The sequence below is a fragment of the Ranitomeya imitator genome, chromosome 10 (assembly GCF_032444005.1).
Source record: "Ranitomeya imitator isolate aRanImi1 chromosome 10, aRanImi1.pri, whole genome shotgun sequence".
Lineage (NCBI taxonomy): Eukaryota > Metazoa > Chordata > Amphibia > Anura > Dendrobatidae > Ranitomeya > Ranitomeya imitator.
Window position 1 is genome coordinate 129,822,747 of NC_091291.1, and position 27,532 is coordinate 129,850,278.

Sequence of the window (27,532 nt, forward strand, 5' to 3'; positions counted from 1 at the left end):
CAGAGAGCCAAAGAGACAGCACAGTGATAGAGAATCAAAGAGGCAGCACAGGGACAGAGTGCCAAAGAGGCAGAACAGGGACAGAGATCCAATGATGCAGCACAGGGACAGAGATCCAAAGAGGCAGAACAGGGACAGAGAGCCAAAGAGGCAGCACAGGGACGGAGAGCCAAAGAGGCAGCACAGGGACGGAGAGCCAAACAGGCAGCACAGGGACAGAGAGCCAAAGAGGCAGCACAGGGACAGAGAGTCAAAGAGGCAGCACAGGGACAGAGAGCCAAAGAGGCAGCACAGGGACAGAAATCCAAAGAGGCAGCACAGGGACAGAGAGCCAAACAGGCAGCACAGGGACAGAGAGCCAAAGAGGCAGCACAGGGACAGAGATCCAAAGAGGCAGCACAGGGACAGAGATCCAAAGAGGCAGCACAGGGACAGAGATCCAAAGAGGCAGCACAGGGACGGAGAGCCAAAGAGGCAGCACAGGGACGGAGAGCAAAAGAGGCAGCACAGGGACGGAGAGCCAAAGAGGCAGCACAGGGACGGAGAGCCAAACAAGCAGCACAGGGACAGAGATCCAAAGAGGCAGCACAGGGACAGAGAGCCAAGCAGGCAGCACAGGGACAGAGAGCCAAAGAGGCAGCACAGGGACAGAGAGGCAAAAAAGCAGCACAGGGACAGAGATCCAAAGAGGCAGCACAGGGACAGAGAGCCAAACAGGCAGAACGGGGACAGAGAGCCAAACAAGCAGGACAGGGACAGAGATCCAAAGCGGCAGCACAGGGACAGAGAGCCAAAGAGGCAGCACAGGGACAGAGATCCAAAGAGGCAGCACAGGGACAGAGAGCCAAACAGGCAGAACGGGGACAGAGAGCCAAACAAGCAGGACAGGGACAGAGATCCAAAGCGGCAGCACAGGGACAGAGAGCCAAAGAGGCAGCACAGGGACAGAGAGCCAAACAGGCAGAACGGGGACAGAGAGCCAAACAAGCAGCACAGGGACAGAGATCCAAAGAGGCAGCACAGGGACAGAGAGCCAAGCAGGCAGCACAGGGACAGAGAGCCAAAGAGGCAGCACAGGGACAGAGATCCTAAGAGGCAGCACAGGGACAGAGAGCCAAACAAGCAGCACAGGGACAGAGATCCAAAGAGGCAGCACAGGGACAGAGAGCCAAGCAGGCAGCACAGGGACAGAGAGCAAAAGAGGCAGCACAGGGACAGAGAGCCAAACAGGCAGCACAGGGACAGAGAGCCAAAGAGGCAGCAGAGGGACAGAGAGCCAAACAGGCAGCACAGGGACAGAGAGCCAAAGAGGCAGCACAGGGACAGAAAGCCAAGCAGGCAGCACAGGGACAGAGAGCCAAGCAGGCAGCACAGGGACAGAGAGCCAAAGAGACAGCACAGGGACAGAGAGCCAAACAGGCAGCACAGGGACAGAGAGCCAAAGAGACAGCACAGGGACAGAGATCCAAAGAGGCAGCACAGGGACAGAGAGCCAAAGAGGCAGCACAGGGACAGAGAGCCAAGCAGGCAGCACAGGGACAGAGAGCCAAAGAGACAGCACAGGGACAGAGAGCCAAACAGGCAGCACAGGGACAGAGAGCCAAAGAGACAGCACAGGGACAGAGAGCCAAACAGGCAGCACAGGGACAGAGAGCCAAAGAGGCAGCAGAGGGACAGAGAGCCAAAGAGGCAGCACAGGGACAGAGAGCCAAAGAGACAGCACAGGGACAGAGAGCCAAAGAGGCAGCACAGGGACAGAGAGCCAAAGAGGCAGCACAGGGACAGAGAGCCAAAGAGGCAGCACAGGGACAGAAAGCCAAGCAGGCAGCACAGAGAGAGTGAAAGTGAACCCGATATGAAACTATGTGAGCAGAGCATGGTCCCATACTTCAGGACAGCTAATACTTGTATGAATAGTGTCGTCCTCTGCACGCGGTCCGAGATGACGGTAAAGCAACACATTCAGGGAAAAGTTACTGTACTGAAAATGACAATCTCCAGTAGGTGGAGAATAGTAGAGGTAGGGGATAATTGGGGATGGCGGCAGCCAGATTACAATGCAGAGGATAAGCATCAGAGACTGATAAAACCCTCTCGGCTAATATCCTATATGAAGACCCCCCCATATCCCCTCATGTGAAAGACTCGGACAGCAGCTGCTCTTCTGCCGCCAAAACAAAGCCCCCCTCATCATGTCCCAAGCACAATAAGCGGTGCCCAGCCCACATACACCACTCCTCCTATATTTACCACATGTAACTCCTCACATGAAAGGGATTACAGCAAGCAGACCCCCAAATCAGCGAGGTATCTAACATACGGGCACATACACATCGCTATATAATGCGCTGGTACCCAAAAAACACCAGAGACCCCCTACCCCAGAGCATAACATAAACAGGCGCTTTCCAGACACACACACACACCCCCCTGTAACTGGAGATCAACAAAGACGCATTCGCACAGTGACAGGCGCCCCCTCCGCACACTTCCTCCAAGTGCGACACACATGAAATAATGCAAACCCCGAGCCCAGTGCGCCCCACACACAGACATCTACACCCCCCCAATAAGACCACCGATGCAGGGACCACACAATGGAGCAGCGCAGACAGGAGAATCATAGGAGAAGCAGCAGTAGGTGGGGAGGCTACAGATCAGATATATGGCGCGTGTATATACAGTGCGAGGCTGACACACCCCCCTCCAGGCCGGAGAGCAGCGCTGCCATAGCCTACCCCGCGCTGCTGCAGCACATGCTGCCTCACAGAAGAGGCGGGCAATGTGCAGGTCATGTATGTGCCTCCACACTGCAGGTACCACATGCCTCCATTACCACCTGGCACATAGTCCGCTTACATTCCTATGACATAATGCCAGTCTGCGCGCCAGGTGTGACCCTCCATAATGGTGCAAAGGAGGATTCCTATCATCCTATATGACCATCCTATTCCGCCTCTTCCATCACAACCTGCATGCCATGAGTGCCCCCTAATGCAAGGCTCTGGGAACTTTGCATGGCACGACCTCATGTCAGTATGTAGTTCATCCTACAAGACCACCATAAGGTGCTTCTTCCATCACTGCTGCCAATCGGCATGCCAAGTAACCCTGAGTGCAGGGTGCAGAGGACGCTTCCTACCACACAGCCCCCTGGCATCAACAATTACAGAAAGTGCCAGTAGTAATGTCAAGCACATGGGTATTACTATACGAGGGCCACTGCAGGTACTAAGGGCTTCTTGTGCCACTGGGCACACTCCTCACCCTCCTCACATGGCACAGTTGACTCTTCATTACATAACAGTCACTACATCACATCAAGGGCTCTGTGCTACTTTGCTTGCCTGATAGGACCCTCAGGACGCAGCAATGGGCACCTGCTGATCGGGGGGACCCTCATGGCAAAGCAATGGGCACCTGCTGCTGAGTGGAACCCTCAAGGTACAGCTATGGGCACCTACTTCCTGGTGGGACCCATAGGGCACGGCAATGGGCACCTGCTACCTAGTGAAAACCTCAGGGTACGGCAATGGGAACCTGCTACCTAGTGTAACCCTCAGGCTTTAGCAATGGGCACCTTATGGCAATGGTTACCTGCTACCTAATGGAACCCTCAGGGTATAGCAATGGGCACCATACGGCAATGGGCACCTGCTGCCTAGTGGAAACCTCAGAGTATGGCGATGGTCACCTGCTGCCTAGTGGAACCCTCAGGATACGGCAATGGGCACCTGCTGCCTAGTGGAACCCTCAGGGTATGACAATGGGAACCTGTTACCTAGTGGAAACCTCAGGGTACGGCAATGGGCACCTGCTGCCTAGTGGAACCCTCAGGGTATGACAATGGGAACCTGTTACCTAGTGGAAACCTCAGGGTACGGCAATGGGCACCTCCTGCCTAGTGGAACCCTCAGGGTATGACAATGGGAACCTGTTACCTAGTGGAAACCTCAGGGTACGGCAATGGGCACCTCCTGCCTAGTGGAACCCTCAGGGTATGACAATGGGAACCTGTTACCTAGTGGAAACCTCAGGGTACGGCAATGGGCACCTGCTGCCTAGTGGAACCCTCAGGGTATGACAATGGGAACCTGTTACCTAGTGGAAACCTCAGGGTACGGCAATGGGCACCTGCTGCCTAGTGGAACCCTCAGGGTATGACAATGGGAACCTGTTACCTAGTGGAAACCTCAGGGTACGGCAATGGGCACCTGCTGCCTCGTGGAACCCTCAAGGTATGACAAATGACAATGGGAACCTGTTACCTAGCGGAAACCTCAGGGTACGGCAATGGGCACCTGCTGCCTAGTGGAACCCTCAGGGTATGACAATGGGAACCTGTTACCTAGTGGAAACTTCAGGATACAGCAATGTGCACCTGCTGCATAGTGGAACCCTAAAGGTAGGGTAATGGGCACCTACTTTCTGGTGGGACCCCCAGGGCACGGCATCATTGGACACCTGATCCCAGGTGGGACCCTCAAAGCACAGCATCATCGGGCACCTGATCCCAGCTGGAACCCTCAGGGCACTGCAATGGGCCCCCGATCCGAGCCCTCAGGGAACTGCAATGGGCACCCGATCCGAGGTCGTACCCTCAGGGCACGGCAATAGGCATCTGATCCCAGCTGGGACCCTCAGGGCACAGCATTATTGGGCACCGGATCCAAGTTGGGACCCTCAAGACATGGCATCATTAGGCACCCGATCTCAGGTGGTACCCTCAGGGAACGGCATTGGGTACCTGATCCCAGGTGGAACCCTCAGGAAATGGCACTGGGCACCTGATCCCAGTTGGTACCTTCAGGGAACGGGCATCTGATCCCAGGTAGGACCCTCAGGGCACAGCAGCGGGCATCTGATCCCAGGAAGGACTTCAGGCGATGAGCACCTGCTGCCCAGTGGGATCCTCAGAGAACAGCAATGGGCACCTCATCCCACATGGGACCCTCAGGGCACGGCGACATGCGCATGCTGCCCGGTGAGACCCTCAGGACATGGCAATAGGCATCTGATCCCAGGTGGGACCCTCAGGGCACTTGGCACACATGAAGCCCTAGGCATGCCCTCATGTCAGTGCCCAGCTCATCCCGTGACCCCTGATGTTGGCACAGTCCTGCCTCTCCCATGTGCCCCCCGGAGTGGCCGGTGCCACCAGTGCTGCGCCGCTTCCATGCCGCCAGTGTACGCAGCTCCCCTGCGCAGTCACACACCCCTCTGCACCGCACACAATGACACCAGCGCCTGCAGCAGACATGTCAGCCGCCTCCCTCCTCACCTCTCCGCTGCTGCCTCCGGACACGTCCCGGAACCGTCTCAGGTTACTCCCGATAGCCACGGAGACTTGCAGCGCCGCATCAAAGCCCGGTCCAACCCCCCCACAGCTCCCGGGGCCCCCGGAGCTTCCGTATGGGGCCCCCGTCCTGCATCCGGTGCCACCGACATCCTCCCTCAGCACGGCCGCCAGTCTGTGTTTAGCCCCCAGTCTCCGGCCGGTCCCAGGCCGAGCTGGGAACCGCCACCGACAGCTGTGCGCCATTTTGTGTCCTGGGATCTTATTATCACCGCGGGCTGGAGAGCAACAGCAACTGAGCGGGGCCGGGGGAGGAGATACGGAGCCCGGGAACCTGCATAGTGCATAGCACACCGTGTGACCGCAGGGGGGCAACATAGCGCACACAGAGCACAGGACGGGCTGAGGGGCGGAGCCCGGGAACATGGGTATACTCATAACCGCCACGGTAACCATAGCACTGAGGAGATACTCATACAGAGGCCCGGGCCTGGGAGGAGCTGCTGCTGCCCGGGACATGGATGCTGCTATGTTACATGGAGTCACACATTACTAATACTGACAGATCCTGTAACTTCTATATAGAGCCATCACTACACTACTGCCCGAGCACACTCACTGCTGTCCAAGCCTCACCGACGTCCGAGCACGCTCGCCCCACACCGCCGTCCGAGAACGCTTGCCACACCGCCGTCCAAGCCTCACCGCCGTCCTAACACGCTCGCCCCACACCGCCCACCGAGAACGCTCGCCACACCGCCGTCCAAGCCTCACCGCCGTCCGAGAACGCTCGCCACACCGCCGTCCAAGCCTCACCGCCGTCCGAGCACTCTCACCCCACACTGCTGTCTGAGCACGCTCGCCCCACACCGCCGTCCGAGAACACTCTCTCCACACCGCCGTCCAAGCCTCACCGCCGTCCGAGCACTCTCACCCCACACTGCTGTCTGAGCACGCTCGCCCCACACCGCCGTCCGAGAACACTCTCTCCACACCGCCGTCCAAGACTCACCACCGTCCGAGCACGCTCGCCCCACACCGCCGTCCGAGAACGCTCGCCACACCTCCGTCCAAGCCTCACCGCCGTCCGAGCACTCTCGCCCCACACCGCCGTTTGAGCACGCTCGCCCCACACCGCCGTCCGAGAACACTCTCTCCACACCGCCGTCCAAGACTCACCACCGTCCGAGCACGCTCGCCCCACACCGCCGTCCGAGAACTCTCTCTCCAGACCGCCGTCCGAGAACGCTCGCCACACCTCCGTCCAAGCCTCACCGCCGTCCGAGCACTCTCGCCCCACACCGCCGTTTGAGCACGCTCGCCCCACACCGCCGTCCGAGAACACTCTCCGCACCGCCGTCCGAACACTCTCGCCCCAAACCGCCGTCTGAGCACGCTCGCCCCACACCGCTGTCTGAGAACACTCTCTCCACACCGCCGTCCAAGACTCACCACCGTCCGAGCACGCTCGCCCCACACCGCCGTCCGAGAACGCTCTCTCCACACCGCCGTCCAAGACTCACCACCGTCCGAGCACACTCGCCCCACACCGCCGTCCAAGCCTCACCGCTGTCCGAGCACTCTCGCCCCCACACCGCCGTCCGAGAACACTCTCTCCACACCGCCGTCCAAGCCTCACTGCCGTCCGAGCACTCTCGCCCCACACTGCCGTCCGAGAACACTCTCCACACCGCCGTCCAAGCTTCACCGCTGTCCGAGCACTCTCGCCCCACACCGCCGTCTGAGCACGCTCACCCCACACCGCCGTCCGAGAACACTCTCCACACCGCCGTCCAAGCTTCACCGCCGTCCGAGCACTCTCGCCCCACACCGCCGTCCGAGCACGCTCGCCCCACACCGCCGTCTGAGCACGCTCGCCCCAGACCGCCGTCCGAGAACACTCTCTCCACACCGCCGTCCAAGCCTCACCGCCGTCCGAGCACTCTCGCCCCACACCGCCGTCCGAGAACGCTCTCTCCACACCGCCGTCCAAGCCTCACCGCCATCCAAGCACTCTCGCCCCACACCGCCGTCTGAGCACGCACGCCGCACACCGCCGTCTGAGCACTCACGCCCTACACCGCTGTCCAAGCCTCACCGCCGTCCGAGCACACTCGCCCCACACCGCCTTCCGAGCACACTCGCGCCACACCGCCGTCCAAGACTCACCACCGTCCGAGCACACTCGCCCCACACCGCCGTCCAAGCCTCACCGCTGTCCGAGCACTCTCGCCCCACACCGCCGTCCGAGAACACTCTCTCCACACCGCCGTCCAAGCCTCACTGCCGTCCGAGCACTCTCGCCCCACACTGCCGTCTGAGCACGCTCACCCCACACCGCCGTCCGAGAACACTCTCCACACCGCCGTCCAAGCTTCACCGCCGTCCGAGCACTCTTGCCCCACACCGCCGTCCGAGCACTCTCGCCCCACACCGCCGTCCGAGAACACTCTCTCCACACCGCCGTCCAAGCCTCAGCGCCGTCCGAGCACTCTCGCCCCACACCGCCGTCCGAGAACGCTCTCTCCACACCGCCGTCCAAGCCTCACCGCCATCCAAGCACTCTCGCCCCACACCGCCGTCTGAGCACGCTCGCCGCACACCGCCGTCTGAGCACTCACGCCCTACACCGCTGTCCAAGCCTCACCGCCGTCCGAGCACACTCGCCCCACACCGCCTTCCGAGCACACTCGCGCCACACCGCCATCCAAGCCTCACCACCGTCCGAACACACTCGTCCCACACCGCCGTCCGAGCACACTCACCCCACACCGCCATCCAAGCCTCACCAATGTCCGAACACACTTGCCCCACACTGCCGTCCAAGCACACTCACCACTGTTCCTACACACTGAACGCCACACCGCCATTAAAGTACACTCACGCCACACCACCGTCTAAGCACACTCACGCCACACAGCCGTCGGAGCACACTCACTCCTCACCACCACTCGAGCACACTCACCCCTCACCGTCTTCCGAGCACACTCACTTGTCGCCACCCGAGCACACTCACTCCTCACTGCCGCCATCCGAGTACACTCACTCACTTCCATCATCCGAGCACACTCATCCCTCACTACAATCTGACCACACACACACCTCTGTCCGAGCACACTCGCCACCGTCCAAGCATACTACCTGCACTAGCCATGTGCCGTCATTGAGTGACGGACCCTGAGATGTGGGCTGCAGCGTTTCCGGGTCCGTCACCGCTAGCGCAGATAGAGCTAGCACTTGCGCGCTGCAAAACCCGCACTTGCGTTAACAGCAGCCCGTTAACGTATGTGTTGAACGGGCTGCTGTTAACGCAATGTGAACCCAGCTTCACATACAGCCAGGTACCTATTATCTCCTCTGCTGCTCCTGACATCCATGGTACAGCCAGCGTTATTTCCAAACTCAGTCCAATGTACCATGTGTTGTCTACATCTAACACCAAGCAATCAAGATACCAACTTCACACAACTTTTCTCCGTGTTGTTCACACTTGACCTCTGCAATCAAGGTAACAAAATTCTTCAAGCAATTCTCCAGATGACCAATACTTAATTGCTACCCGATGGTTAACCATTTCCTTGCTACAAGTTCCAGTTTCCATTCATCGCTGCCATTAATCATTGTTCTGCTGGAAGATACCAGACTACTTTTTCTCATCTATCATACCTATAACTAACTGTATCCTTGCTGGAAGATACTTGATTGCATAGCTCTACAGAAACTGGGTAAGAATACAAGGAGAGAAGAACAGAAAGGTCGCTTTTGTAGATGTTTGCTATAGCCCACCTTGACTGACTGAAGATACGAACGATCTCTTTTTACATCAGATGTCCCTGTTCTAAAAAAAAAATGACATAGTGATCATGGAAGATTTTAACTATCCAGATATTTATTGGGAATCTCTCTCAGGCAAAAGTAATGGGTCCAGAAGATTCTTATCTTTTCTCGCTGACTACTTTATCTTTCAAAAGGTATAAGAGAGAATAAGAGGACTTATCATCTTGGACCTAATTTTTACCAACAGAGAGGAAATGGTTGAGGAAGTAAAAGTGGCTGTGAATTTAAGAGGCAGCGCTCATGCTATCCTCAAATTTTGGATTACAAGAGGTGGAAGATGAGCGAGGACTCCGATTTTAAGGTTGGATTTCAGAAAGGCAGATGTTGATGGACTCAGAAAGAGGGTATAAAATGTCCAATAGCTGCAGGTTCTAAAGGACAGAAATGTTAAAGAAAGGATAGGAGATTTGACAAAATTAAATTCTCACTGCGCTATCAGTAATAATCCCAAAAAGAAGGAAGAATTGGAAGCATTTAAATACACCAGGATGGATGAACACAAAACTTTAACACTTGTTCAAAAGGAAAAAGGAAATGTATATTAAACGGAAAGAGGGGGTTATATCGAAAGAAGAATATAATGTTGTCTACAAGGAATGCAGGGCAAGCATTAGAAGAGCTAAAGCCAGTTATGAAGTGAAGCTCGCAAGGGACAGCGCGGCAAACACTGGATGTTTGTACCCCCCATTCAAGTGAATAGGGTCCGGGTACTGTTCTGGTACCCAGACCCAAACTTTTTGTAAGTGTTCGGCCGAACCCAAACATTCAGGTGTCTGCCCATCTCTAGCAGGGAGGAGTTTCTTGATTCTAGTTCGAACACAGCAGGAACATTTATCACAGGGAATGAAACCCACACTGGATGATAAAAATTCTTTAGATTTGTCACTGTTACTTTTCAACGAATTGCTCCAGATTTAATTGCGGGGGGGGGGGGGGGGGGAAGGGGGTTACAAGATTGCCTATTTTTTTGGGCTCTCCTATATATAAACCTCGGATAGTTTGGTAGTAATTCAACTATCAATTTGTCCAATATTTCCTCACAATGTTGTTTTCAAATACCTCCTCCAAACTACCTTTACTGACTCTAGTGGATTAAAACAGTTCTCCATTAAGGATTCCATCTCCTATCACCCAACTGGGTTCATATACCCCTTGTAACAAATTAATAATAAGGGCGCACAAAGACGGTTAACTACACGAGTTAAAGAACATCTCGAAAATATTCACAAAGGCTTCGAGGGACATCCTCTCTCGCCACTGTTTAGAGAAACACAACCGATCCTGTTTAGGTGTTCACTTTTGTGGCATACAACTTGTGAAAATGAATTGGAGGGGTGGGAACTTTCTTACCGTAAGTCGATGTCTAGGATCGAGTCCAAATGGATATTTACGTTGGACAGCCTTCCCCAAAGGGACTAAACAAAAAAATTGAGCTAGATGCTTTTTAGCACAATGGACTCGCGAAGCCAATTCATTTGGGAATATCTATGGGGTATTTTAATCACAATCTGTCACGGATCCCTCTCCGTGCTGCTACCAATTTGTCACGTACCAGCTCTCAGCATGTGACTTGGGGTTGCGTCTGCAAGGGTTAATCTATCTCCCCTCTCTCAGTCCAGCATTCAACCTCTGTCCTATGCTGTAATGGGAGCACAAATCACAGACCAACACAGGCCACACACCCGCTCATACACGCTGCCACCACTCACCGAATACATGGGCGATGAGTCCCGGAAATATTACTGATACTGTCTATCACTCATAAGGGTCCCACCTTGGGCTATGGATTCTTTAGAACATATTAGTTTAAACTGTTAAAAGTTTTATGCTTTAATACAAAAAGGTTCAGTGCTTACAGTAAGAAAAAGGTATAAAAATATGATAATAAAAAGACATACAGCTATGCAAAACAGTATAAAATAAACAGGAGAACACTTACAGAAATAGCTAACTTGTAGTCTGCATCTGCTGTCTGAGGGGGGTGAATAAGGATGGACTGAATCACATCAGCTTCCCAGGCTGCCCTCACGTGTGAACAATTTTGAATGTATGCAAGCCAAATTTATAGAGTCACCCTGGAGGTCAGATTTCTAGACCAGCCCCTCAAGTTGATATTCTAATCACTTGTTTTTGATTGGACCACGGCAGCGCCCCCAATGAATATATTATTTTCTCTGAGATCCTTTGTGTAAAGCTTCCCACAGATAGATAGTGTCAGGCTGTAATTGACATCTCTCTTCCAAAGAGCCGAAGGTGGGAAGCGCGTCCTCTCTTTCTTGATCCTAGCTAGGCCCCCTGGTGAGATTGGAGACAGAAGTCTGCTGTCTCAGGAAAATACATATTAACACCTGGGTGAGACTTGCAGCCTTCAGAACAGATGTTAAATTATTACTAGTCACACAATAAACCTATGCGTAGTTCGATGCACACATATATATTTATACATATTTCACTACACAATCTATATATCAATTGTATATTTATGTTTATACCATATACCGTATATACTCGAGTATAAGCCGAGATTTTCAGCCCAAATTTTTGGGCTGAAAGTGCCCCCCTCGGCTTATACTCGAGTCACGGTAGCGGTGGGGTTGGCGGGTGAGGGGAGAGGGCGCTGAGGTATACTTACCTAGTCCCAGCGATCCTCGCGCTGTCCCTGCCGTCCCACGGGCTTCGGTGCTGCAGCTTCTTCCTCTCTTCAGCGGTCACGTGGGACCGCTCATTACAGAAATGAATAAGCGGCTCCACCTCCCATAGGGGCGGAGCCGCTTATTCATTTCTCTAATCAGCGGTGCCGGTGACCGCTGATAGAGAAAGAAGCTGCGGCACCGAAGACAGGAGGGGACAGCGCGAGGATCGCCAGGACTAGGTGAGTATGTCATATTCACCTGTCCTCGTTCCAGCCGCCGGGCGCCGCTCCATCTTCCCGGCCGGCGCCTCCATCTTCCCGGCGTCTGCGCTCTCTGACTGATCAGGCAGAGGGCGCGATGACGCATACAGTGTGCGCGGCGCCCTCTGCCTGATCAGTCAGAGCAGAGACGCCGGGAAGATGGAGGCGCCGGAACGAGACGCCGGGAGCTGCAATCAAGGGAGGTGAGTATGTGTTTTTTTTCTTTATTGCGGCAGCGGCGGCACAAATTTATGTGGAACATCTATGGGGCACAGTGAACGGTGCAGAGCACCGTATAAGGCACAGCTAGGGGGCACAATGAACGGTGCAGAGCACCGTATATGGCACAGCACAGCTATGGGGCACAGTGAACGGTGCAGGGCACCGTATATGGCACATCTATGGGGCACAGTGAACGGTGCAGAGCACTGTATATGGCACAGCACAGCTATGGGGCACAGTGAACGGTGCAGAGCACCGTATATGGCACAGCACAGCTATGGGGCACAGTGAACGGTGCAGAGCACCGTATATGGCACAGCACAGCTATGGGGCACAGTGAACGGTGCAGAGCACCGTATATGGCACAGCACAGCTATGGGGCACAGTGAACGGTGCAGAGCACCGTATATGGCACAGCACAGCTATGGGGCACAGTGAACGGTGCAGAGCACCGTATATGGCACATCTATGGGGCACAATGAACGGTGCAGAGCACCGTATATGGCACAGCTAGGGGGCACAATGAACGGTGCAGAGCACTGTATATGGCACAGCACAGCTATGGGGCACAGTGAACGGTGCAGAGCACCGTATATGGCACAGCACAGCTATGTATGGGGCACAGTGAACGGTGCAGAGCACCGTATATGGCACAGCACAGCTATGGGGCACAGTGAACGGTGCAGAGCACCGTATATGGCACAGCACAGCTATGTATGGGGCACAGTGAACGGTGCAGAGCACCGTATATGGCACAGCACAGCTATGGGGCACAGTGAACGGTGCAGAGCACCGTATATGGCACATCTATGGGGCACAATGAACGGTGCAGAGCACCGTATATGGCACAGCTAGGGGGCACAATGAACGGTGCAGAGCACCGTATATGGCACAGCTATGGGGCACAGTGAACGGTGCAGAGCACTGTATATGGCACATCTATGGGGCACAATGAACGGTGCAGAGCACCGTATATGGCACAGCTAGGGGTGTTGTGAATTCTGTGGCTGAGTTCACTTCTGTGGTCACAAGTGGTATTGCAGTCTCTGGGCTTCCTCCCTCAGGTGTTTTGGTGAGCTCGTTGGCTGCCTTGCTATTTAGCTCCACCTGAGTCTGTCTTCCTTGCTCCTTGTCAATGTTCCAGTGTTGGATCTGAGCTACTGCATCTTTCCTTGGGCCTGCTGCTCTGCTAGATAAGTGCTTCTAGTTTGTTTTCTGTTTTTTCTGTCCAGCTTGTTATTATCTTTTGCTGGAAGCTCTGAGAAGCAAAGGGGTGCACCGCCGTGCTGTTAGTTCGGCACGGTGGGTCTTTTTTGCCCCTTTGCGTGGTTTTCGTTTTAGGGTTTTTTGTAGACTGCATAGTTCTCTTTGCTATCCTCGCTCTGTCTAGAATATCGGGCCTCACTTTGCTGAATCTATTTCATTCCTACGTTTGTCTTTTCATCTTGCTAACAGTCATTATATGTGGGGGCTGCCTATTCCTTTGGGGTATTTCTCTGAGGTAAGTCAGGCTTGTATTTCTATCTTCAGGCTAGTCAGCTCCTCAGGCAGTGCCGAGTTGCATAGGTAGTTGTTAGGCGCAATCCACTGCTGCTTCCAGTTGTGTGAGGACAGTTCAGGTACTGCAGTCTACAGAGATTCCACGTCTCAGAGCTCGTCCTATTGTTTTGGGTTTTTGCCAGATCTCTGTATGTGCGCTGATTACTGCACGCTGTGTTGCCTGATTGCCAGCCATAACAGTACAAGGAGCCAATTCAATGATTTCCAATAGAGGGAAAAAAGAAATCCTGACATCATTTTTTTTTCTTAGCTCTGTCTTCAGTCTTTTTTTTCCCCTAGACATTAGAGTGCTTCAGGACACAGCTGTGGACATGGATATTCAGGCTCTGTGCTCCTCAATGGATAATCTCGTTGTAAATGTACAAAAGATTCAAGATACTATTGATCAGAAATCGATGCTAGAACCAAGAATTCCGATTCCTGATTTGTTTTTTGGTGACAGAACTAAGTTCCTGAGCTTCAGAAATAATTGTAAGCTATTTTTGGCCTTGAAACCTCATTCTTCTGGTAATCCTATTCAACAGGTTTTGATTATTATTTCTTTTTTGCGCGGCGACCCACAGGACTGGGCGTTTTCTCTTGCACCAGGAGATTCTGCATTGAGTAATGTTGATGCATTTTTCCAGGCGCTGGGATTGCTTTACGATGAGCCTAATTCAGTGGATCAAGCTGAGAAAAATCTGCTGGCTTTATGCCAGGGTCAGGATGATGTAGAAGTATATTGTCAGAAATTTAGAAAATGGTCAGTACTCACTCTGTGGAATGAATCTGCACTAGCGGCTTTGTTCAGAAAGGGTCTCTCTGAAGCTCTTAAGGATGTAATGGTGGGATTTCCTATGCCTGCTGGTTTGAATGAGTCTATGTCCTTGGCCATTCAGATCGGTCGTCGCTTGCGCGAGCGTAAATCTGTGCACCATCTGGCGGTATTGTCTGAGAGTAAGCCTGAGCCTATGCAGTGCAACAGGACTATGACTAAAGTAGAACGGCACGAACACAGACGTCTGAACAGACTGTGTTTCTATTGTGGTGATTCTACTCATGCTATTTCTAATTGTCCTAAACGCACTAGGCGGTTCGATAGCTCTGCCGTTATTGGTACTGTACAGTCCAAATTCCTTTTGTCCATTACCTTAATGTGCTCTTTGTCATCATATTCTGTCATGGCGTTTGTGGATTCAGGCGCTGCCCTGAATCTGATGGATTTGGATTATGCTAAACGTTGTGGATTTTTCTTGGAGCCTTTGCAGTGTCCTATTCCGTTGAGAGGAATTGATGCTACACCTCTGGCCAAGAATAAGCCTCAGTACTGGGCCCAGCTGACCATGTGCATGGCTCCTGCACATCAGGAAGTTATTCGCTTTTTGGTACTGCATAATTTGCATGATGTGGTCGTGTTGGGGTTGCCATGGCTACAAACCCATAATCCAGTATTGGATTGGAACTCTATGTCGGTAACCAGCTGGGGTTGTCAGGGAGTACATGGTGATGTTCCATTTTTGTCTATTTCGTCATCCATTCCTTCTGACATCCCAGAGTTCTTGTCGGACTTTCAGGATGTATTTGAAGAGTCCAAGTCTGATGCCCTTCCTCCGCATAGGAATTGTGATTGTGCTATCGATTTGATTCCTGGTAGTAAATTCCCTAAGGGTCGTTTATTTAATTTGTCCGTACCTGAACACACCGCTATGCGCAGTTATGTGAAGGAGTCCCTGGAGAAGGGACATATTCGCCCATCGTCGTCACCATTGGGAGCAGGGTTCTTTTTTGTAGCCAAGAAGGATGGTTCGCTAAGACCGTGTATTGATTACCGCCTTCTTAATAAGATCACTGTTAAGTTTCAGTATCCCTTGCCATTGATTTCTGACTTGTTTGCTCGGATTAAGGGGGCTAGTTGGTTTACTAAGATTGATCTTCGTGGTGCGTATAATCTGGTGAGAATCAGGCAGGGAGATGAATGGAAAACGGCATTTAATACGCCCGAGGGTCATTTTGAGTATCTGGTGATGCCGTTCGGACTTGCCAATGCTCCATCTGTTTTTCAGTCTTTTATGCATGACATTTTCCGTGAGTATCTGGATAAATTCTTGATTGTTTACTTGGATGACATTTTGATCTTCTCAGATGATTGGGAGTCTCATGTAAAGCAAGTCAGAATGGTGTTCCAGGTACTGCGTGCTAATTCCTTGTTCGTGAAGGGATCAAAGTGTCTCTTCGGTGTGCAGAAAGTTTCATTTTTGGGGTTCATCTTTTCCCCTTCTACTATCGAGATGGATCCGGTTAAGGTTCAGGCCATCCAGGATTGGACTCAGCCGACATCTCTAAAAAGTTTGCAGAAATTCCTGGGCTTTGCTAATTTTTATCGTCGCTTCATCTGTAATTTTTCTAGCATTGCCAGACCATTGACCGATTTGACCAAGAAGGGTGCTGATTTGGTTAATTGGTCTTCTGCTGCCGTGGAAGCTTTTCAGGAGTTGAAGCGTCGTTTTTGCTGTGCCCCTGTGTTGTGTCAACCTGATGTTTCTCTTCCGTTCCAGGTCGAGGTTGATGCTTCTGAGATTGGTGCAGGGGCGGTTTTGTCACAGAGAGGTTCTGGTTGCTCAGTGTTCAAACCATGTGCTTTCTTTTCCAGGAAATTTTCTGCTGCTGAGCGTAATTATGATGTGGGCAACCGAGAGTTGCTGGCCATGAAGTGGGCATTCGAGGAGTGGCGTCATTGGCTTGAGGGTGCTAAGCATCGCGTGGTGGTTTTGACTGATCATAAGAACCTTACTTATCTTGAGTCTGCCAAGCGCTTGAATCCTAGACAGGCCCGTTGGTCGTTATTTTTTGCTCGTTTTGATTTTGTGATTTCATACCTTCCGGGCTCTAAAAATGTGAAGGCGGATGCTCTGTCTAGGAGTTTTGTGCCCGACTCTCCGGGGTTATCTGAGCCGGCGAGTATCCTCAAGGAAGGAGTCATTGTGTCTGCCATCTCCCCTGATTTGCGGAGAGTGTTGCAGAAATTTCAGGCTAATAAACCTGATCGTTGTCCGGCCGAGAAACTGTTCGTCCCTGATAGGTGGACTAGTAAAGTTATCTCTGAACTTCATTGTTCGGTGCTGGCCGGTCATCCAGGAATCTTTGGTACCAGGGAGTTGGTTGCTAGATCCTTCTGGTGGCCATCTCTGTCGCGGGATGTGCGTGCTTTTGTGCAGTCCTGTGGAATTTGTGCTAGGGCTAAGCCCTGCTGTTCACGTGCCAGTGGGTTGCTTTTGCCCTTGCCGGTCCCGAAGAGGCCTTGGACACATATTTCGATGGATTTCATTTCTGACCTTCCCGTTTCTCAAAAGATGTCTGTCATTTGGGTGGTCTGTGATCGCTTTTCTAAAATGGTCCATCTGGTGCCCTTGGTTAAATTGCCTTCCTCCTCTGATTTGGTGCCTTTGTTCTTCCAGCATGTGGTTCGTTTACATGGCATTCCTGAGAATATTGTTTCTGACAGAGGTTCCCAGTTTGTCTCGAGGTTCTGGCGAGCCTTTTGTGGTAGGATGGGCATTGACCTATCTTTTTCCTCGGCCTTCCATCCTCAGACTAATGGCCAGACCGAACGAACCAATCAGACCTTGGAAACATATCTGAGATGTTTTGTTTCCGCTGACCAGGATGATTGGGTGTCATTTTTGCCGTTGGCTGAGTTCGCCCTTAATAATCGGGCCAGCTCGGCTACCTTGGTCTCTCCATTTTTCTGCAATTCTGGGTTCCATCCTCGTTTCTCTTCAGGACAGGTTGAGTCTTCGGACTGTCCTGGTGTGGATTATGTGGTGGACAGGTTGCAGCAGATCTGGACTCAGGTAGTGGACAATTTGACCTTGTCCCAGGAGAAGGCTCAGCTTTTCGCTAATCGCAGACGCCGTGTGGGACCCCGACTTCGTGTTGGGGATCTGGTTTGGTTATCTTCTCGTCATATACCTATGAAGGTTTCCTCTCCTAAATTTAAACCTCGTTTTATTGGTCCGTATAGGATTTCTGAGATTCTCAATCCGGTGTCTTTTCGTCTGACCCTCCCAGACTCCTTTTCCATACATAATGTATTCCATAGGTCGTTGTTGAGGAGATACGTGGCACCTATGGTTCCATCTGTGGAGCCTCCTGCCCCTGTTTTGGTGGAGGGGGAATTGGAGTATATTGTGGAGAAGATTTTGGATTCTCGTGTCTCTAGACGGAAACTCCAGTATCTGGTCAAATGGAAGGGTTATGCTCAGGAAGATAATTCCTGGGTTTTTGCCTCTGATGTCCATGCCCCAGATCTTGTTCGTGCCTTTCATGTGGCTCATCCTGGTCGGCCTGGGGGTTCTGGTGAGGGTTCGGTGACCCCTCCTCAAGGGGGGGGTACTGTTGTGAATTCTGTGGCTGAGTTCACTTCTGTGGTCACAAGTGGTATTGCAGTCTCTGGGCTTCCTCCCTCAGGTGTTTTGGTGAGCTCGTTGGCTGCCTTGCTATTTAGCTCCACCTGAGTCTGTCTTCCTTGCTCCTTGTCAATGTTCCAGTGTTGGATCTGAGCTACTGCATCTTTCCTTGGGCCTGCTGCTCTGCTAGATAAGTGCTTCTAGTTTGTTTTCTGTTTTTTCTGTCCAGCTTGTTATTATCTTTTGCTGGAAGCTCTGAGAAGCAAAGGGGTGCACCGCCGTGCTGTTAGTTCGGCACGGTGGGTCTTTTTTGCCCCTTTGCGTGGTTTTCGTTTTAGGGTTTTTTGTAGACTGCATAGTTCTCTTTGCTATCCTCGCTCTGTCTAGAATATCGGGCCTCACTTTGCTGAATCTATTTCATTCCTACGTTTGTCTTTTCATCTTGCTAACAGTCATTATATGTGGGGGCTGCCTATTCCTTTGGGGTATTTCTCTGAGGTAAGTCAGGCTTGTATTTCTATCTTCAGGCTAGTCAGCTCCTCAGGCAGTGCCGAGTTGCATAGGTAGTTGTTAGGCGCAATCCACTGCTGCTTCCAGTTGTGTGAGGACAGTTCAGGTACTGCAGTCTACAGAGATTCCACGTCTCAGAGCTCGTCCTATTGTTTTGGGTTTTTGCCAGATCTCTGTATGTGCGCTGATTACTGCACGCTGTGTTGCCTGATTGCCAGCCATAACATAGGGGGCACAGTGAACGGTGCAGAGCACTATATGGTTCACACCTATGGGGAAATATGAACGGTGCAGAGCACTATATGGCACAGCAATGGGGAAATAATGATCTATTTTTATTTTTGAAATTCACCGGTAAATGCTGCATTTCCACCCTAGGCTTATACTCGAGTCAATAAGTTTTCCCAGTTTTTTGTGGCAAAATTAGGGGGGTCGGCTTATACTCGGGTCGGCTTATACTCGAGTATATACGGTACGTGTTTTTATGCCAACACACTGGCCATTGTTGCTATATTAGCTTATCAGTCAGTAAGGCCACTCTTAATTTTCCCTTGATAAAGACAACTATATGTTGTCATATTGTAAGTTAGTTCCTCTGCTTATGACTTATCCCTTTTTAACCATTTTTAATTAGTACCTAATAAATATATATTTTTCAAACATATTCCCTAATCATTTTTATATGTATATTTGTCCCTAGAAACCTGTAGTTCCACTTCTTTTATTACATACCCTATCTATACTCCCTTCCATTCATCCTTTATGGGATCCCACGTTTTCCCCATGCCATTGTAGCTTCCGTCCGACGTTCGTGTATCACTGATGGACACAGATCTATCAATGGAAGGCTCATACAGGGGAACCATTCCCTGACGAAGAAGGGCCGCGTCTCCTTCGAAACGCGTCGGTTTTGGCCACGCTACGAGCCCGTAGCTCTGCATCTGTGATGTCACTTTTTTGGCACGCTCACTGCTCATGTTGCCGGTCAGTGGCGCCACTTCCGGCTGGAGCGCACCGTGTCTTAGCACCTGGGGAAGCACATGTACGGGAGGATGCTTCCACAACATATCGCCTTCTGCCTCTGAACTTCACCAGAGCACGCGGGGAGGACGGAACCTGCAACAGTCCTGAATAAGTAAGTGACACAACTGTACTATTCAACCAGGTTAAGCACTTCTGCATATACTCGTGTGCAGGCACCACACACAACCAGCAATCAGTGTAAATCTCTTGGTTGGTCTATCTCTACCTGTACAGTAATCTCCCTACAGTGACATAAGGGATTTTCTATACAGTACTATTCTTCTACACTGAACTCTCACTGGAATGCATTTGCAGCCTTTTATGACATACAGTGCCCTCCCTTATTTTGTAAAGTCTCTTCCTTTAATACATAGTGTCCTCCTTTATTTTGTTATGCCACCCTTTGTTACACACAGTGGTTTCCATTATTTTGTAGAGTGATGTCCTTTGTTAAATACAGAGTCCTCCTTTATTTTGTATTGTAATTTTTTGTTACATAAAGTGCCCTCTTATTTTGCATAGTCTCGTCCTCAGCAGTGTAGATACTGGGGGCAGAGGGGGCGGTCACCCAGGGTCCCTCGTTCTGAGGGGCCCACCCAGAGCTACGCTACTGTTAACTATATGTGAACTAGAGTATAATCCAAAATATTTAAATCACACAAAATATTTACTATACAATGTAATACAGAGGTTGCCCAGCTACACTAAAAGGAACGCATCGACTGGATAGATAAATAAAGTGTATAGCACAAAATTAAATACACAGTCATTGTGCAAAAACGCATATTGTTGTATAGTTTCCTTCTAAAAATCGCTTATTAGTAGTCCAAAAATAAACTGAATTTCCCTTAATGAGGTATCTATCAGTGGTGCAAACACCTTAACAAAATCAAGCAGGGAAACAAATGCTAATGGTGCCACTATTCATGGCTTTAGCACTATGACGGTTAAATAACCATTATGCACATGTTGCCAAAAAGAAGCATCGCTGTTTAGCCATGAATAAACATTGCAATATAAGAAGGGAACTTACAGAAAAAGCCAGTGAGAATCCAATCGCCACAACACACGTTTTGTAGTTACTTCATCAGGAGACATTCAACCCCACCACTCTCAAAACATTTAGGCTATGTGCACAAGTTCAGGATTTCTTGCAGAAAATTCCTGAGAAAAACCGGACATTTTCTGCAAGAAATCCGCAAGAAAACCGCATGCGTTTTTGACACAGTTTTGACACGTTTTTGCTGCGGTTTTTTACGGACACTTCCCAATGCATTTTATAGTGGGAAATCCACAAAAAAAAAAACGCAAAATTAATGAACATGCTGCGGTTTTTACCGCGATGCGTTTTTTTTTCGCGGAAAAAAACGTATCATGTGCACAAAACATGCGGAATTTATTCTAAATGATGGGACGCTTATTGTATGCGGTTTTTTTGCGGTTTTATGGCGTTTTTATCGGGGGAAAAACACAAAAAAAACGCAACGTGTGCACACAGCCTTAATGTCAAACTCCTGCTGAAGCTCTTACCAGTGCACGCTCCCACTGTCTTTACTCTTCAGCCCTGGCAGGAACGTAGCACGTTGGACCATTGGCTGACAGCATCGCCGGGGAGGCACATAGATCACTGTGGGAGACACAGAGATCACCAGGGGTGGCACAAAGATCACAGGGGGGTACATAACAGGGTGGCACATGGCTGGTAGCCACAGAGATCACAGGGGGCATAGAGATCACAGGGGGAACAGAGATCACAGGGGGGCACATGGCTGGTAGCCACAGAGATCACAGGGGGCATATAGCTGAAGGGCAGAGATCACAGGGGGAACAGAGATCACAGGGGGGCACAAAGCTGGTAGCCACAGAGATCACAGAGGGCATATAGCTGGAAGGACATAGAGATCACAAGGGGGAACATAGCTGGTAGCCACAGAAATCACTAGGGGCATATAGCTGGAGGGGCATAGAGATCACAGGGGGAACAGAGATCACAGGGGGGCACATAGCTGGTAGCCACAGAAATCACAAGGGGCATATAGCTGGGGGGCAGAGATCACAGGGGGAACAGAGATCACAGGGGGGCACAAAGCTGGTAGCCACAGAGATCACAGGGGGGGGCACATAGCTAAGAGTCACAGGGGACATATAGCTATGGGGCACAGATCATGGGGGCACATAGCTGGGGACAGAGATCACATGGAGGCACATAGCTGGGAGGCACAGAGATCACAGGGGGGCATATAGCTGGGGGCACAGAGATCATATTGGGGTACATAGCTGGAGGGGCCACAGAGATCACAGGGGGCACATAGAGGGAGGGAACAGATCACCAGCAGAAAGACACAGAGCTGCGGCACAGAAACCACCAGCACACTATGCTGCTCATAGCAATGCTCTAATCCAGCTACATAGGGGCGATCTGAGCATCGCTCCTATGCAGCAGAGCCGATCGAGTTGTGCCAGCTTTTAGTCTCCCACGGAGGCTATTGAAACATGGCAAGAGTAAAAAGAAAAATGTTTTTAAAAATCTGAAAAAAAATAAAAAAATATAACTGTTTAAATCACCCCCCTGTCGCCCCAATCAAAATAAAGCAATAAAAAAAGAAAGAAACCTACACATATTTGGTATCGCTGCGATCAGAATCGCCCGATCAATAAAAAAAAAAGAATTAACTTGATCCCTAAATGGTGTAGCGAGAAGAAAATTAAAAACGCCAGAATTACGTTTTTTAGTCGCCATGACATTGCATTAAAATGCAATAACGGGTGAACAAAAAATCGTATCTGCACCAAAATGGTATCATTAAAAACGTCAGCTCGGCACACAAGAAATAAGCCCTCACCCAACTTGAGATCACGAAAAATGTTGATTCTACAGATCTCGGAAAATTGCGCAATTATTATTTTTTTTAGCAAAGTATAGAATTTTTCTTTACCACTTAGATAAAAAACAACCTAGACATGTTTGGTGTCTATGAACTCGTAATGACCAGGAGAATCATAATGTCAGGTCAGTTTTAGCATTTAGGGAATCTAGCAAAAAAGAAACAAAAAACAAGTGTGGGATTTCACTTTTTTGCAATTTCACCGCACTTGGAAATTTTTTCACACTTTCTAGTACACAACATGGTAAAATCAATGGTGTCGTTCAAAAGTACAAGTCGTCCCGCAAAAAGTAAGTCCTCACACAGCCATATTGACAGAAAAATAAAAAAGTTATGGCTCTGGGAAGGAGGAGAGCGAAAAACAAAAATGCAAAACTGAAAAAAGCTCCGGGGGTTAAGGGGTTAATGTATGAGCATCTAAAAGACGCAAATACATTTGAACATCGGAAGGGAGTGGAGTGTGTGCGGCGGCAGGCCTGGCACGCGTGTCCCCTGTGGCACGTGTGGTGCCATAGGTTCTCCATCACTGCCTTAGACTGATACTTCCAGTTCCATACAGATCACTTTCCCAGCAATCTCATTATCATCATCATCATCATCACAGGCAGGAATACCATAACATCACCTGCATGTAGAGAACACAGATTCCACCATTCACAATAGATGATGTCACAGCTCACCTCCTCCTCCTGTACAATGACTGATAACACCTCTATATACAGTAGATAACACAGGATCCACCATTCACAGTAGGTGATGTCACAGCTCACCTCCTCCTGTACAATGACTGATAACACCTCTATATACAGTAGATAATACAGGATCCACAATAGGTGATGTCACAGCTCACCTCCTCCTTTTACTGTACAATGACTGATAACACCTCTATATACAGTAGATAACACAGGATCCAACGTTCACAATAGGTGATCTCACAGCTCACCTCCTCCTCCTGTACAATGACTGATAACACCTCTATATACAGTAGATAACAGGATCCTCCATTCACAATAGGTGATGTTACAGCTCACTGCCTCCTCCTGTACAATGACTGATAACACCTCTATATACAGTAGATAACACAGGATCCTCCATTCACAATGGGTGATGTCACAGCTCACCTCCTCCTCCTGTACAATGACCGATAACACCTCTATATACAGTAGATAACACAGGATCCTCCATTCACAATAGATGATGTCACAGCTCACCTCCTCCTCCTGTACAATGACTGATAACACCTCTATATACAGTAGATAACACAGGATCCACCATTCACAGTAGGTGATGTCACAGCTCACCTCCTCCTGTACAATGACTGATAACACCTCTATATACAGTAGATAATACAGGATCCACAATAGGTGATGTCACAGCTCACCTCCTCCTTTTACTGTACAATGACTGATAACACCTCTATATACAGTAGATAACAGGATCCACCATTCACAATAAGTGATCTCACAACTCACCTCCTCCTCCTGTACAATGACTGATAGCACCTCTATATACAGTAGATAATACAGGATCCACAATAGGTGATGTCACAGCTCACCTCCTCCTTTTACTGTACAATGACTGATAACACCTCTATATACAGTAGATAACACAGGATCCACCATTCACAATAAGTGATCTCACAGCTCACCTCCTCCTCCTGTACAATGACTGATAACACCTCTATATACAGTAGATAACACAGGATCCTCCATTCACAATGGGTGATGTCACAGCTCACCTCCTCCTCCTGTACAATGACCGATAACACCTCTATATACAGTAGATAACACAGGATCCACCGTTCACAATAGGTGGTCACAGCTCACCTCCTGTACAATGGCCGATAACACCTCTATATACAGTAGATAACACGATCCAACGTTCACAATAGGTGATCTCACAGCTCACCTCCTCCTCCTGTAGAATGACTGATAATACCTCTATATACAGTAGATAAAGGGTCCACCATTCACAATAGGTGATGTCACAGCTCACCTCCTCCTCCTGTACAATGACTGATAACACCTCTATATACAGTAGATAACACAGGATCCAACGTTCACAATAGGTGATCTCACAGCTCACCTCCTCCTCCTGTACAATGACTGATAACACCTCTATATACAGTAGATAACACAGGATCCTCCATTCACAATGGGTGATGTCACAGCTCACCTCCTCCTCCTGTACAATGACCGATAACACCTCTATATACAGTAGATAACACAGGATCCACCGTTCACAATAGGTGGTCACAGCTCACCTCCTGTACAATGGCCGATAACACCTCTATATACAGTAGATAACACGATCCAACGTTCACAATAGGTGATCTCACAGCTCACCTCCTCCTCCTGTAGAATGACTGATAACACCTCTATATACAGTAGATAACACAGGATCCAGCATTCCCAATAGGTGATGTCACAGCTCACCTCCTCCTCCTGTATAATGACTGATAACACCTCTATATACAGTAGATAACACAGGATCCACCATTCACAATAAGTGATATCACAGCTCCCCTCCCCTCCTGTACAATGATTGATAACTCCTCTATATAAAGTAAATAGCACAGGATCCACCATTCTCAATAGGTGAGGTCACAGCTCACCTCCTCCTCCTGTATAATGACTGATAACACCTCTATATACAGTAGATAACACAGGATCCAGCATTCTCAATAGGTGATCTCACAGCTCACCTCCTCCTCCTGTATAATGACTGATAACACCTCTATATACAGTAGATAACACAGGATCCACCATTCTCAATAGGGTATGGGATACAATCCTGGGGTTGCAGGATTAAGGCTGAAGATGAACATCTGCAAAGAGTTTGTGTGTTCTCTCCGGGTTTGCGTGGGTTTCCTCCGGGCACTCCGGTTTCCTCCCACATTCCAAAGACATACTGATAGGGATTCTAGATTGTGAGCCCCATCGGGAACAGTGATGATAATGTGTGCAAAACTGTAAAGCGCTGCGGAATATGTTAGCGCTATAAAAAATAAAATTATTATTATAAAAAAAAAAATAAATAAAAATAAAGATTATTATCTGTTCCCCATTGATTTTGTGGCCACTCTGTAGCTGGGAACCTGTATTGGTCTCTGCCGGTATCAGCTTGCTGTGCCTTTTCTTTCTTGGCGGTGGAAGGAAATCGTAAGGTTCCAGGACAGTAAACGGAAGATGAGGTTATAGAATAATCTCAACTTGATGCCGAATAATCACAAGTAAAGTGTTGTAATACAGGCCAGATTATCAGACCAAATGTCTCCAAAGGGCAGCAATAAAACGTAATGCATGCCTTTAGCTTCAGGTCACTGTTCGGAATAAGTTTGGTGTGCATATGAGGAACCAGTTTTTTTTAGTCATTATATGACATGAATCCTGCATTATTCACCAGCTTCCTCCACTGCAGGCTCTATCTCCGTTGTCTCGGAGCTAGTGGATGGAGAATAGCTGCTATGTTGTCTCCCATACACAGCGCAAGCAGACATGAGAGATTCCTGATCTACTATCTCCGTCTCACACCCTCAGAAGCTGCAGCGGCATGGATGTCATTATACAGCAGTACTGAGCAGGGCAGCTGTGCATCCAGCACTGGATATATACACTTACTAGAAAGGTAGTGTGTGTGTGTGTGTGTGTGTGTGTGTGTGTGTGTGTGTGTGTGTGTGTGTGTGTGTGTGTGTGTGTGTGTGTGTGTTTTCTATGCTCTCTGTCAAACACTGTCTCAACCTCCTCACCTCTTAATAGACTCCAATATGCAGCAGTAGTCTAATTCCTCAGTAAGGCTAGTTTCACATTTGCGTTTAAAAACGCAGATTTTAAACGCAAAACACAGGTGGTGAAAAAAATGCATGTAAACGCGTGCAAATGCTGCGTTTTTTAGACGCATGCGTTTTTGCATGTGGTAAAAAAACACGGCGTTTTGACGCATTTACATGCGTTTTTCCTGCGTTTGCGTTTTTGAAACGCATGATGAGAAGTGTGTGACAGCTGCCAATCATCAAAATCAACTAGAAAACCCACTATAAACAGAAATAACTAGGGTTAGGGTTAGGATCCCTAGGGTTAGGGTTAGGATCCCTAGGGTTAGGATCCCTAGGGTTAGGATCCCTAGGGTTAGGATCCCTAGGGTTAGGGTTAGGATCCATAGGGTTAGGATCCATAGGGTTAGGGTTAGGATCCCTTTAGGGTTAGGATCCATAGGGTTAGGGTTAGGATCCCTAGGGTTAGGGTTAGGATCCATAGGGTTAGGATCCTTAGGGTTAGGATCCCTTTAGGGTTAGGATCCATAGGGTTAGGGTTAGGATCCCTAGGGTTAGGGTTAGGATCCCTAGGGTTAGGATCCCTAGGGTTAGGATCCATAGGGTTAGGGTTAGGATCCATAGGGTTAGGATCCCTTTAGGGTTAGGATCCCTTTAGGGTTAGGATCCCTTTAGGGTTGGGGGCTGGCTTATCTGTGTGTATTCTTGTGTTTTTCTATTGAAACACATGCGTTTAAAAATGCAAGCAAATGCATGTGCTTCAAAACGCATGCGTTTACATAGACAGCAATACGTTTTTTTGCCACAAAAAACGCCTCTAGAAATTACTATATGTTGCATTTCCGCAACAAAACGCAAGCATAGAAACGACGCATGCGTCATCAAAACGCGGCAAAACGCATGCAAAAAAAAAATGCGTTTTTAATGTTAAGTATAGAAAAAAACGCATGCGTTTTTTTGCGCTAAAACGCAGCGGCAAAAAACGCAAATGTGAAACCAGCCTTAGAGGGCAGTCTCTCTTTTTGGGCTAGATGAATTATACTTGCTTTTTCAAAGTGAATGAAGAGTTCAGGAGAGTCAGTAGTTGTATATCTCTGCTCTTATGTTGCATGTCCTTCCTATTCTCTCGGACTTAGAAATCACTGTATA

The 27,532-nt window shown here is 49.6% G+C and overlaps 2 protein-coding genes across 3 annotated transcripts in view; one reads left to right on the top strand and one right to left on the bottom strand.

Annotated features, from left to right (window-relative positions):
- The window catches only part of KMT2A (lysine methyltransferase 2A), a 160,156-nt gene extending 154,581 nt beyond the window's left edge, over positions 1-5,575 (bottom strand). For both annotated transcript variants that reach the window (XM_069741274.1, XM_069741275.1), the window contains exon 1: positions 5,282-5,575. In XM_069741274.1, coding sequence (XP_069597375.1) covers positions 5,282-5,542 — 261 coding nt within the window. In that variant the 5' untranslated portion in view covers positions 5,543-5,575. The remainder of the gene's footprint in view (positions 1-5,281) is intronic.
- A 145-nt stretch (positions 5,576-5,720) lies between these two features.
- Positions 5,721-7,333, top strand: LOC138652255 (putative uncharacterized protein ENSP00000383309). The gene is made up of 2 exons (XM_069743022.1): positions 5,721-5,724; positions 6,303-7,333. Exons 1-2 carry the CDS (start codon positions 5,721-5,723, stop codon positions 7,331-7,333), a joined length of 1,035 nt encoding a protein of 344 aa, XP_069599123.1.
- Positions 7,334-27,532: the final 20,199 nt, after the last annotated feature.